The sequence below is a fragment of the Acomys minous genome (genome assembly GCF_964271855.1).
Source record: "Acomys minous genome assembly, chromosome: 7".
NCBI classification, from domain to species: Eukaryota; Metazoa; Chordata; class Mammalia; order Rodentia; family Muridae; genus Acomys; species Acomys minous.
The window spans coordinates 112,610,670-112,623,654 of NC_140488.1; the positions used below are offsets into that span (position 1 = coordinate 112,610,670).

At 46.0% G+C, this 12,985-nt stretch overlaps 1 protein-coding gene across 11 annotated transcripts in view; it reads right to left on the reverse strand.

Annotated features, from left to right (window-relative positions):
- The window catches only part of CASK (calcium/calmodulin dependent serine protein kinase), a 331,352-nt gene that overhangs the window by 6,368 nt on the left and 311,999 nt on the right, over window positions 1–12,985 (reverse strand). For all 11 annotated transcript variants that reach the window (XM_084789615.1, XM_084789614.1, XM_084789620.1 and 8 more), the window contains 2 exons: window positions 9,973–10,175; window positions 2,710–2,793 (listed from right to left, as the gene is read on the reverse strand). In XM_084789615.1, coding sequence (XP_084645741.1) covers window positions 2,710–2,793; window positions 9,973–10,175 — 287 coding nt within the window. The remainder of the gene's footprint in view (window positions 1–2,709; window positions 2,794–9,972; window positions 10,176–12,985) is intronic.

Below are 12,985 nucleotides of genomic sequence, written 5' to 3' on the forward strand. Positions count from 1 at the left end.
CTTGACTACTCTAAAGGGTCACCAGAAAGATGATCTGTTTCTTTGTTTTCAGGAGGTCAAATTTCTTAGGCTGAATTCACAAAGGCCAAATTCAAGTTTGAAGTTTGTGAGTAAAATGAACTACAAGCTTTCTGTCCTAATTGCCAAACACTAGGTAGTTGTAAACTATTGGTTGGAGACTTATACACACAGACAGACAGACAGACAGACAGACAGACAGACAGACGCACGCATGCACGCACGTGCGCATGCGCGCGCGCGCGCGCGCGCGCACACACACACACACACACACACACACACACACACACACTTCCCTTGCCCTTGGGATGAGACAGGGCCTCTGTGCAGCCTAGGGCTAGCCTTAGTCCATATTCATATATGTACACATCTATAACTTTGTTTATTTGATTATTACCCCCTCCTCAGTCAGCACATATAACTTGTGTTGTGTGTTCTGCCATTGCTGTGTCCCAGAGCTAAGCAGAGCGGCATGCACACAGTATGTACCTAGTAAATGCTAGTGAAAGAGCAAGTGTTTGAGTGATACTGCTCCCTTTAGGATTTTTGTAAGTATTAAGTCTACTGTCAGAGACTGGGGGATTGTACTAGCAAACAGGGGTCAGGGTATTAGAGTCTGATCTCTGGAGAATATCATAACTGCAATACTCAGGGACCAAGGAGTGCTGGGTGCCCAGTCCTTGCTAAGGACCCCCTTCCTCCTCTCTGAGGGTACAGCTCTCTGGCAAGGGCATGAGCAGGGAGGACCTTCTATTCCAGCCCTGTGCAGTGACAGACAGAGCCTAGGGCAGCCAGGAACTCAATGTTCTTTATCGGGGTACTCTGGCCAATCAAAGTCAAGTGGTTTCATCACCCTCTACAGGAAGTTCAAAGCAGGACACAGCATGCTTTGAATAGCAGTGTTACCTATCCCAGCGGCTCCAAGATCTCAGTCACTAGTCACCTTCTGAGGTTCTAAACACACACATGCTGCCTGTACCTGAGAAGCATATCATTTTCACTGTGGCTCAGTATTACAAGAAACAGCCCCAACTTTCAGCAAACATGTGGGTCCCCCCTCAGAGTCAGGAGCGCTTCCTACCAGTGCCTGGAGGCATAGTTCTGAGAAGTCAGTCTGTGTGCCAGGGATGTAGGTGGGAGGGTAGGGGGTGGGGGTGGGGTGGGAGCAGGGGTGGGGGTGGGGCTGTCTGAGCTCTGCAGTCCTGGGCCTGGGACACTGCTGGCAAGGTCTGGTTTGTTCAGAAGACTGGGCTGGTGCAAAAGCCCAAGGGAATTCAGAGCTAGACAGAGTTCTCGGTCCAGAAGAACAAAGCTCCTTGTGGCCCCGTCCTCTAAGGTGAGGCGGCTCTGCCAGCTTCTTTTGCAGCAGCTCGTCCCCTCACATGGAAGCAAGCTTAGCTCAGCGAAAACAAAAGGCCTTTATTCCAGCAGCAAAAGCAAGGGTTTATGGGAACAAAACGTCTACATTCTATACCTATCAAAGGACGCGGGCCGTATTTCATCAGCTCCTAGCTGGTACTTACAGGCAATTTTCTGCACCACTTTGGCAGCTATGGAAAATTAGTAAAAGGGCAGGACAACAGGCAAAACAAAAACAAAAACAAAGCAAAGATGATAATTCAAGAAAAATACATAGTAACCAAGGAAAAACGTCAACCACAACGAGGAGTTTCAAACACACATGGGAAAAGTAGAATTTTACAAAAGAATATGTCTTTTGCCAATGAAATGACAAAGAACAGAGCCCCAAAATATGAGCAATAAAGGTCAACCTAAATATTAAAAGCACACGCAACTTCCAAGTCTCGATCTAACTCTACTGTACGAATGGATCACAGGGCCCAGTCGAGAGTCTGTTGATGGGTTCTAGAACCGGCAAAATCATGTTCTTCACCCTAAGTTCGCACAGGAGTGTCTTCCTAGCTCAGGGCCACAGGAAGCAGATGTGATTATTTACCATTGTCAGTACATGCTGCCACACCTACCTTCCCAGGATGAGAAGCCTCTGTAGCTTGCTGAGACCTGGGGCCAGCTCTGGAAACTGTTAATGTGAGTTGGCTTGCAAACACCCAGACTCTATTCCTTTTGTGGTGCTGGGGGTGGCACCTAGGGCCATGTGCACGCTATGCAAGTGAGAAATGAGGCTACCTGGCCCGGGCAGCTCACTTCTAGCTTTGCTAATCTCCAGGGGTTCTCATGAGCAGAGGGAACTTGACAGCTCCATCAATGTCACAGATTCCTTACCATCCGTCTTGGCTCCAGGGGCTGTCACTGCCTTAACACAATCCTACCACGGAGGCAGTAGACTAGCAGCCCAGGAGGGCAGACTCTGCTTAGAACACCTCAGTCTTTGGGAATTGAGGGGGGCCTCCCCTTGTACTTGAGATATAGATGTATTGAGTATGGCTGCGGGCTGTCCCGCTGACTGCTCTAGTCCACGTTGCATCTCCTGGAGCAGGCTTCCTGCTGTGCTACGGATGAGGCTATACGTCATCTAACGTTTTGATCTTGAACAAACACCCTGCCCGTCCAGTCTGATTCCCAATGCTGAACAAAGACCCTTGTCCTCTGGGAATCAGAGTGCTCAGCAAAAGGACAAAGCTGAGTTTTGCTCGGGCGTCTTCAGTGCAAAGCATACACACTGCTTACCCCAGAGTGGGTCGAGCCGGAGAAGGGCGAGTTCACTCTTACCTCATTTAACCCTGGAGTGATAGTTGGCGCCGCAATGAAGACAACAAAGGGAGCAAACTCGGCAGTTCTCAGGACCTTCAGTGCCTGTGTGGGAAAGGAAGACGCTTAGAAGCAGAAATAACTGAGATGACATGCGTGCGATACAGCTGAAAAAAGTCAAGGCCTTGGCTTCAGTGTTTGGCAAGGTATCATCAAGTGTACCAACTTTATAAGTAATGTCTATTGTTTCCCTCCTAAAGGGTGAACAACAGCTCGGAAAGTAAGAGATGACAATTGGACCTGGTTGTTATGAATCTCACAACTTATTGCTGGTTAATGTTCATTTCAACGTGGTGATTTGATGGAGCCTGAATTTTAGTTGCTGGAAGGAAAGGCATGGTGGGGAGAGACTTGGATCTGCAGGCTGCTTTGTCACAAAGCAAACTGCAGATTGCTAACCAAAGAGAACAAGTGCTGGGCACCGTCATTGGGTGGGTTGTGTTCACATTTACACAGGCCTTCTGACAATAGGCCCCCTGTGGGACTCATGGGAAAAAGGGAGACCCTTGCCCAGGGCTGCGATCATCAAGCCCTGCCAACTAAAGACATTGTGTGGCTGTCGTTAATGCCTTGATGCATGTAGGGACATGGCATTCAAGTGGAAAGTCCTCTGAGGTATCTTCTAGTACATTTCCAAAATGTGGTGAATCTGTGCAAATGACTAGTTTGCTTAAGCATGAGGCTAGGCTGTGATAAGATGCCGTAGGAACCAACTCTGTGAAGGCTCACTGTTTCTGTTCCTCCCCGGGGAAGCCATGATATTCTCAGAGGCCATAAATAACCATCCCAGGGCAAAGCTGACCACATCCAGGTACGTAACCCACACATGACTGACGTGAGAGTGATTCATAGGCATCAGGAGGTAAATACCTTGCTATTCTCTTCTTAATTTTAGTTCTCTTTCCCTGGGACAGGTATATACGAGCTGGCCTCAAACTGGCAACCCTTCTGTATGGCTCTTACAGCTGTGCATCCTATGTGAGGCTGCTTGCTGCTCTTTACACAAGAACCAGACATGCCTATTTTGTTAACTATACGTTTTAATTTGTAAATGATCTTTGATTTTGTTTTCTTTCCCCTGTCTCTTGCACTCCACTCTTAGCCTGGTTTATGGTGTTAGCCCTTAGACTGATTGCCTGCCTCTAGTTTTGGGACTTTTAAATCCATATCCCAACCTATTGCTAGCTGATCTTTTTGAAATGCAAGTTCCACCTTCCTCTCTTAACCTGTCAACAGTCCCACCTCTGCATTGCAGGGAAAGCACCTGTTCCTGAGCATAAAGGCCGGGTCCCATGCTTAACTTCTACCTAGCTCTGTTTCATCCCCTGGGTAGATTGGCCTTACTGAACAACCTTTAGTCCCAGAAAAAGCCAAACTCTTTCCAGCTTCTTGGTCTTTTTGCTTGGTGCTTCCTCTCCCTGGAGTTCCCCTCCTCCCTTCTTTCCCATTGTCCTTTCTGTTTTTCAGAATCTAGTTTCTAGAAAGTTCTTTTCTTGAACATGATCTCATATAGACAAGAATGGCTTCATACTTCCGATCCTCCTGCCTCCACGTCCTGAGCGTTGGGATTACAGACATGCCCAGTTTATGCAGCGGTAGGGGGTTGAATCTGGGGCTTCATGCACGCTAGGCATGCATTCTATCGACCGCATTGGCCCTTGAGCTCCTGATCCTCTTGGGCTGCTGATAGCACACCTGGCAGTCTCCCTGGAAAGTTCATCATTGGACTCTGAGGCCCTGCTGTGTGCTCCTGAAGTACCCATCAAACAAGCTGGGAACACAGTCACGGGTGGTGGTGGTGGTGGTGGTGGTGGTGGTGGTGGTGGTGGTGGTGGTTTGAGGGCAAAGGCTGTGTCTTGTTCAGTTGTTTCTCTTATACTCGATATGGTGCACCATAACTGCCTTTATGAGTCAGTAAAAATGTAAAAACAGCAAATCTAATATGTACAACACTTATCCTGGCCTTTGAGGCCGGTCTCACGAGAGAGCTGCTGCTCTCTTGGCATCTCTAAGCACACATATTTCTAAGATCCAATCTAACATTAAAGGCTCTTGTTTATGAGTATAAGCCTGGCCTGCACTAGGATTTTAGTTCTAGACTTTGGTCACATGCCTTTGGATGGTGAGGGGAACCTGGTTCACTGTCCTATCTGCCCAAAGCTCTTTATTGGTCAAGCCACAGGCTCAGAGTCTCCTACTAAGAATGCTTTCTAAGCTTGCCCACGTTCACTTCTGATGGAGGCAGCTGCCCAATTCTTTGTTCATCTGTTGTGACTGAACACACGACTCATGTAAGCTAATAGGGTCCTCACTTAGAAATGTCCACTTTGTCACTATTATCTTGAGTAGTTGTTTTTTTTCCCTTTCCATGCCCTGGCAGCAAAAAGAATACAACATCAGGCAGGATATAAGGCTTTCTCATCATTTCCTTTGGATTTCCCCCCCCTCATCCCCCCCCCCGCCCCTCCCTTCTCTTTCAACTAAGATATAGCAACATCCTACTTGTTTTTCTCCCTGAGGTACCTCTGAGTGCCAGCTGGAATGGCCCATAGCCTGCACCCTGAATAGAACTTAGAAGACAATGATGATGATACTCAGGTAGAAGATGGTTTGCTTCTTAGTCACCCACCCTGCTGCTCACCCAATCCTGTGAGTGCTTTCAATTTCTAGCCTGCCATCATGCTACTGCACAAACCCGTTCCTTGGAAAGCAGCAGTTTAACTCCCAGTGCATTAGCCATATATACAGTGTCTGCATCTCTGAGTCTACAGCCCAAATGGAGGGGTAACTCCGTGAAAGCCCCAAGGGAGCTCATGTTCATCACATTGCCTAAAACTTACCTCTAGGCCCCTACCCCCGTGACAGAAAGTTTAGGATCAAATGTAATGCTTATCACAATAAGTACGGTAGTTCCCGGGTTAGCATATTTGCTCCTCTGTCTTTTTCATGTCTTTCTATCTTATATTATTGTATCTTCCAAAATTCCAATGTGCCTCAAATCCCAATTGCGATGTTCTTGTCTAGTTAGGCCTTGGTTTCAGCATTAGCGCACATCTCTTCATTTCCAACCATCCCTCTCCTCGTACCCTACTCTAGTTCTGGGTTTCAAGCAGCTGCCATTTTAGATCCAGGCTCTGCTTGGCTAAGGTTCCAAGTTGCTTCAGGGACAGGAAATGGAAGTGCTCATAAGGATGCCCCGTCCTGTAGGTGGTTAACATGGGAGTTAAAGATGAACTCGAAACCTCTGATTTAAGGTGACATACAAATTTGTAAATAGTCACAGGTAAATCTCTCTTTCTGTATGTGAGGAGAGGAAGAAAGGAAAGGCAAAAGGAAAGAGGAGGAGGGAGTTGTGGAAAGGAGGAAAAGAAGTAAGGAGGGGAGGTGGAGGGAGGGAGGGAGAGACAGACAGACAGAGAGAAAACATACTATAGAAAAACCACTGGAAACATACTGGATTTAAATAATCGCTAGATTCACACTAGATTTAAAAGGCATCACTCATTTGTGAAAGAAGCAATTTATGGAGATAATTCATTTTGCAGCTCATCTATGTATGGCTAAGAATTAATCTCAAGTTCTCATTGCCAAGGAACAAGAGCTCATTTGACTCATTAGGCTACCGTAGTTTGCAAAGTTACAAAGTATACAGAAATGCAAGGGCTTCAGGAGGAGCACAGTTACCTCACTGTGCTAACCAGAGAACAGAGTGGCCCTGGCTCTGTCTGTGGTTTGACCCTGAGGATGGAACCTAGGGTCCTCCTGCATGCTAAGCACTGCCCCAACCACTGAGCTAGGCCCTCAGCCCCTGACTCTGGTTTTAAGTTTAGCTTCCTCCTACTAAGTTTGGGATTCATCTCTGGATGACAGGTTTTCTCCCTTTGGGGAAAGGCAAAGCTACAAATAATCTGCTATTTACTGGGTTTGACCTCAAATCTGGCCTTGAATTTATCATCCTTCTGCCTCAGCCTCATCTTCCTGAGCGTTGGGATTAACAGGCATGCACAGCCATGCCCAGCAGCTAGTATTAACTTTCTAATGCTTCTGATTGGTAAATCAGAATACAGTTCACGTGAAAAACCATGATATTTAGCCCCCATGACCTACTACAGTTATTATCCTACTGTTTCTGTTTTATTGATAGAGATTAGTTTCTTGAGTTATAGTTTTATTTCCATGAGAAATGAGCTTTATAGTATTGTTTCAGGTTTCATTAACTTACAGGCTTTCCTACATGCTAAAAGAAAAAAAAAACCCTAAGATTTAAACTTGATTATTATGCACAAGGTAGGAGACCTAGAGGGTGCCCTAGGTTACCTCACCGATGATGGCACAAAAGGTTGGGATTTATCATAAAAAAGTAAAAAGCCCAACACAGTTCAAACCTCACTTTCTACGGGCTGGAAAACATTGGTTGATTATAATTACATGAAGCCTGTTTTTTTTTTTTCAATTATGGCAGAAGATAGTGATAAGAGTTCCTTAAGGTTACTAGGACTGGCAGTATAGAAATCCAGTCTTTTGCTAGTTTGAAAGCAACCAGGTTACTAGTTTTTTTTTTTTTCTAGCTTAGTATCGCTGCCATGGTCCTCTAGGTTTGAAGGTGGATCAGCGCACCTTATCATTTAGTACTGGTACTTAAATTTAGCCTCAATTGTCTGAAATAAATTAAGATGGCAGAAAGCATTAGACATGGCCCAAGTGAGCTGAGCACCAGGCGTAGGTGGTTATACAATGGGCCACCTATAGGAGACGTGGCTCCAGCTGTAGTAGACGTTGAGCAGATTCAAACAAGAAAAGCCACAAGGCACTTTTCCTCCTTTGGAAAGCTTCTGAGGCAAATGCAGGAAGGAATTTCATCCTCACCAGCTTGCCTTCTTAATTTCATTTTTAGCTTTTGGCACATAGCCTGGCATGCTAATGCTAATGTTCAACAAGGGTGTTGAATCAGACTGAAATACAGTAGAGGCCTCGATCTAACCAGCTAGGGTTGGGAAAGGGGCATGAAGGAACATGTTCTAAGGACAAGGGCCTGCCTGAAATAAGTCACTCATGGCCACAGACACCCTGAAAGCAGGGTGAAGGTGCTTCCCGGCCCTGCAGAGAGTGGGCTGAAGGCAGGGAGGCCCATGGGGTACCCTGTTAGTATGGACTCCATAGGTATCCCAGGTTGTAAGCCATACATAGCATCCAGCTAGGAGTCAATACTGGGTAGGAGAGCCTGGGACCAGAGTGGTCAACCAGTCCATACAGGGGCCATATGGCTAGGGTAGAGGCCAGGGTGCCTAGGGCCCGCCCACAGGGGCCAGTGGAGTTGAGAGATTACAGTTGTGAGAGGAGGGGAAACAGGAAGCAGGAGAGGAGTGCAGGTGAACTCATCCAGCAGTCAGGGCAGCAGGGGCCAGTGTGGCCGGCAGGAGGAGTTGCCGGGCCAAGTGCAATATGGAGAAAGGATCTGCTGTGGACGTCCTGATGAGGCTGAGAGATGGGTCTCCCGCTCAGCAGTGCAGAGCAGTGCATGGCTGTGCAAGGGCAAGGGGACAGGGAGAGCTGGGTGCTATGAGTGGAGCAGCAGCGGCAGCAGCGGTGGTGGTGGTGGTGGTGGTGGTGGTGGTGGTGGTGGCGGCGGCGGTGGCAGTGGCAGCGGCAGCAGCAGCAGGGAAGGCAGAAAGCCCTTGGAAGTGGCCTGAGGTAATGCAGAGGGATCTGAGGAGCCCTGCAGCCAGCATACTGCTAGAGACATTACTACCAGCAGAAAACGACGTTCAGGTGAAGACCAGTGTGGAACCCAAGGAGAGGATGTCGAAGACCAGGACCAGGATTGAGACTTTGCCTCTAGCCACCCCTGGCCAGAAGATTTTTCCAATCCCTAGTAAGGAGGGATTAGTAGTTAAACAAAGATCAATCTGTGTTACACATCATCATATTTCGTTCTATATAGGTCCAAGTTAACCGTTAAGTAAACTACAGTGCTTACTTTACTGGTGTACTCCTCCCTAGCCCCTAACCAGATCCTATTGTGGTTCCCACAGCTTGGAAGTACAAGAACCCCACTTGGTGCTATAATGGAAATGGATGAACCTGTTGGCCACGGATCCCAGAAACTGAGACATCAGGGCCCAGATCACACAGACTGTTCTAGCAATTAGGGATGGCTATGAGACCAAGTCTCATGCAGTGGCCTCTCAACAGGGACTTTCCCTGCCTGGGACAGGTACAGCCTCCTCCTGCTGAAAACAGAGCCTCCTCAACCAGGGGCAATTCGCCACATCTCAGCAGGAGGTACACTCATTCTAATCCAAGTGATAAAAGGTATGGGGGTATAGATCCATCTTAGAAATGGCAGGTATGAGTCACTAAGAGTCCCCGTCAGCCTGTCCCGTAAGCGCTGATGCCTGTCACTCCCAAGTCCTCTTCCTTGTGCTTTAAGCCTCACTTCTACTTGGCTTAGGCTCAGGCATGAAAAATTAGCCTGTCAGCATTTCTGTTTTGCTTGTTCATGCTAAGCATGTGCCCTGCCCCCAACCACTGAGCCACGATGATGCCATCCCGATGTGACGTCTCCAGATTTCTCTTTCTCAAGTTCCATCATTGCTATTGCTTCCTACATAAGACTTGGTTACAACTGATTAAATCAACCGTCTTTCTATCTAGTTCCTTTTTGAGTCCTCTCCAAGTTTTTCATTTCTCTCTTTAGGAAAGGAAATTGCAGAGACTGTGAGAGCCACATGGGCTCTTAATCCCCGTTGCAGCTAACTCTGGGCTCATCACACTTGCTTTCATTAAGCTCTGGCTATTTCACATCCAGACCTCAGGATCAGTTTCTCACAAGTGATCAATGTGAGATGTTAGCAGCTGCTCTATTGGCCCAGCATGGGCTGTGCCTGGAGGACAGAGGTGGGCCGCTGTGATAACAACTGCAAAAGTGTCCCATCCTGAGGTCAGGGAGGTTTCCTGGCAGGCCCAGGCCCAGAGCTTCTGAGTAGAAGCCACGGAAGAGAACACTTTGCTTCTTAAATGCGTGCTGTGTATGCTGAGTTCAGTGGCAGGCCAGTTTGCACCCTAGACTGTTGACCCAGGCAGTCCTGAGTATTGAAACTTTTCTGTGGCTTAGAGAATTCTTTCTGTGACCCAAAACTTTCTGATGGAATTTTGGATTTCAGAATCTGAGCTTAACAGCATGCAGGCAAGATGAGAGTGGGTTCAGGGAGGCTTGGACATTACCTGAGGCTCCACGTCCAGTATTGCAATGAGCCCCTGCTCGTGGATTTTCCGAATGGTCTCCAGTTTTGTTCCATACATTGCATCCTCATGGCTGCCGTACTCCAAGTATTCATTATTTGAGATGTCTTGCATCATTTGGTCATGAGATACAAAGTAATAATTCTTGCCATTTTCTTCATCTTTCTTTGGAGGTCTGGTTGTATCTGCAAAGTTCCATTCATGAAAAGTTTAGATGGCTGGATTGATGAGTTATACTATCAATGGACCTCCTCAACCCAGTCATTCTGTGTGTGTGTGTGTGTGTGTGTGTGTGTGTGTGTGTGTGTGTGTGTGTGTGTGTGTTCTGGGATCTAGGCCTTTGTGTATGCTAGGCAAGCACTCTACCACTGAGATCTGTAAACTGAGACCCTCAGTTGTTTCTTAAAAGCAGAATAAAGCCACAGCTTAATGTCAGCCCATAGCTATAATGCCATCACTTGGGGTGTGGCAACAGAGGGTTACAAATATAAGGCTAGCCTGGGATATAAGAGACCTTGTCTTAAAAGAAAAAAAAAAAGCTGGTGTTTCTTTAAGGGTATCTCATATTCTCTGTTCCCATCTCCAGTAATGTTGCAGAAGCAATTTAAGAACCACATTCATTTGTATACAGCAGTGTATCAGTTATTTTTTTCTTGTGGTTGTTTGGTGAATATTTCAGTGTTGTGAGATATATTTTATGCCACCGCAGAAGGAAAGACATGAAGTGACTGTGGTGTTTTTAATAAAAATGACCCCACTATGAGTCAGGTGTTTAGTACTTGGTCCTCTGTTGATAGAACTATTTGGGGGAGGGTGAGCCTGGCTAGAGAAAGTCCTTCACTCAGGACAGGTTTGGAAAGTTTGTAACCCCACTTCCAGCTTGTTCTCTCTTGCTTTGTGTTTGAGGTTAGAAATGTGAGCTCCCAGCTTCTTGCTCCTATCGCCCTGGAACTGTAAGCCAAAACAAACTCCCTTTTTCTGTAAGTTACCATGGTCATAGTATTTGATCACAACAATAGAAATGTCACTAGTAGGGTGACCCAGGATTAACATAACTCACTATTCTTTCACTTACTTAGGTCCCATATAGAAGGGAGAAAGAATAAAAGAATGGATAATGATGTGTGGTTATTTACATTTAAATGAATGATAGTGAAACAGTTGTTTCTTAAGTCTCACTAGCCACATTTGGACGGCTGAAGAGCCAAAAAGGATTATTCTACTGGACAGTTCAGATACTGAAACAGTGTTATTCTATGCCATTTCACAAATGAGAATGTTAGACTAGAGCACAAGGCACACCATATTGAAAACACAACAGGCTTGAAGAGGTGTGGCTATGATTATCATAGAAAAACTAAAACAAAAGGCGAGGCAAGGAAGCTGTGAACTGGTCTATAAACCAAATAGTCTCTGAGAAGCGGTTTGTTTTTGTTTTTCATTTTTTTTGAGACAAGGTTTGACTTTGTAACCCTGGCTAGCCTGGTACTTGGTATGCTGCTCTGGCTGGACTCGGGAATCTGTAGCAGGTCCTTCTGTCTCAGCTGCCCAAGTGCTGCCTTAACAGGTGTGCACCATTGTGGCTGCTCTGCCTTCAAGTTTTGTTTTTAAGATTGATTTTTATGGCTAGGAGGCTTGCCTAAGTGAACACCTGTGTCCACGTGTGTGCCTAGTGTCTGCAGAGGCAAGATGAGGGCATTAGATCCCCTGGAACTGGAGTTATAGAGTACTGTGGGCTGACATGTGGGTGCTGGGAACCAAACCTGGGTCCTCCTCCACTAGAGCAGCAAGCACTCTTAACTGCTGAGGCAGCTTTCAAGTCCCTGCCTTAAAGTTGTATTGAAGCATAGTCATGTATAGTTTGTTGGTAGTTTGTCTAGGGCTATTTTCATTCTAGAGTGGCAGAGATGAGTAGTTGTGGCAAGGAGTTATGTGGCATTCAAACACTCAAAAAAAAAAAAAAAGGATTTGTCACCTCCCAAGTTAGTGTATACTCGAGTATAGACCAATATGGAGAACATACTGTAGCAAGTATTTTGCTAGACTAACTCGGGAAATTAGTGCAATGGTTTAGAAACAAAATGTCCTCCTTAAAGGCTCATGTGTTGGACGATTTGGTTCCTAGTTGGTGGATCCAATCACTGAACAGTAGTAACTGGATCAAGAGGGCTATGACTTAACCGATGGATTAATCTATTCATGGATTCATAATTGGGTGGCATTACTGGGAGGATGGCAATATTTGGAGGTAGGATTTAGTTGGAGGAAGTAGTTCATCACGAGGGAACACCTTTGGGCACTATATCCTATCCTGGCTTCTCTGTCGTGGCTGCTATGAGGTAAGCATCTTTGTTCTGCTATAAGCTCTTGCCATTACGGTATTCTGTGTGACCACAGGCCCACAGCAAATGGAGCAAACAGGTCACACATGGACTGACATCTCTGAACTGTGGACCCAAATCACATTGCTCCTTTTAAATTGTTCTTTCTGGTATTTGTCATATCAGCAAAAGTCTAATATAGCTGGGACACACACACACACACACACACACACACCCTCTGTCTTTCCTCTCTGCTTTTGTTCTCTCATCTTTTAACTACCTCTCTTCAGTATTGCTTCCGTCCTTCCTTGAATAAAGACAAATTTATGCTACTCTTTGCTGAATACATGGTCCAAAGCTAACTTAAAAAAAAAAGGATGCTTTCTCCAGCTACATCACAAGCTGAAGTTGGCATACCTAGTCTTCAGTTCTCTCAGGTACTGCACAGGACATATACATGTGGGGTCAAATGTCTAAGATCAGACATGGTTGCTGCCATCAAAACTAAGCTTTAAACCTAAGCTAGTTGAGTAGACATTTAGTAACCAGGAAGTTCAACTGCTATGTGATTAGGATGAAATGAAACATTACCCAAACCCACTGTATTCATACATGAGACACGAGAACTGAAAGAACATTTCAAAATGTTAAGAGTAGAAAACTGCAGCAGCACC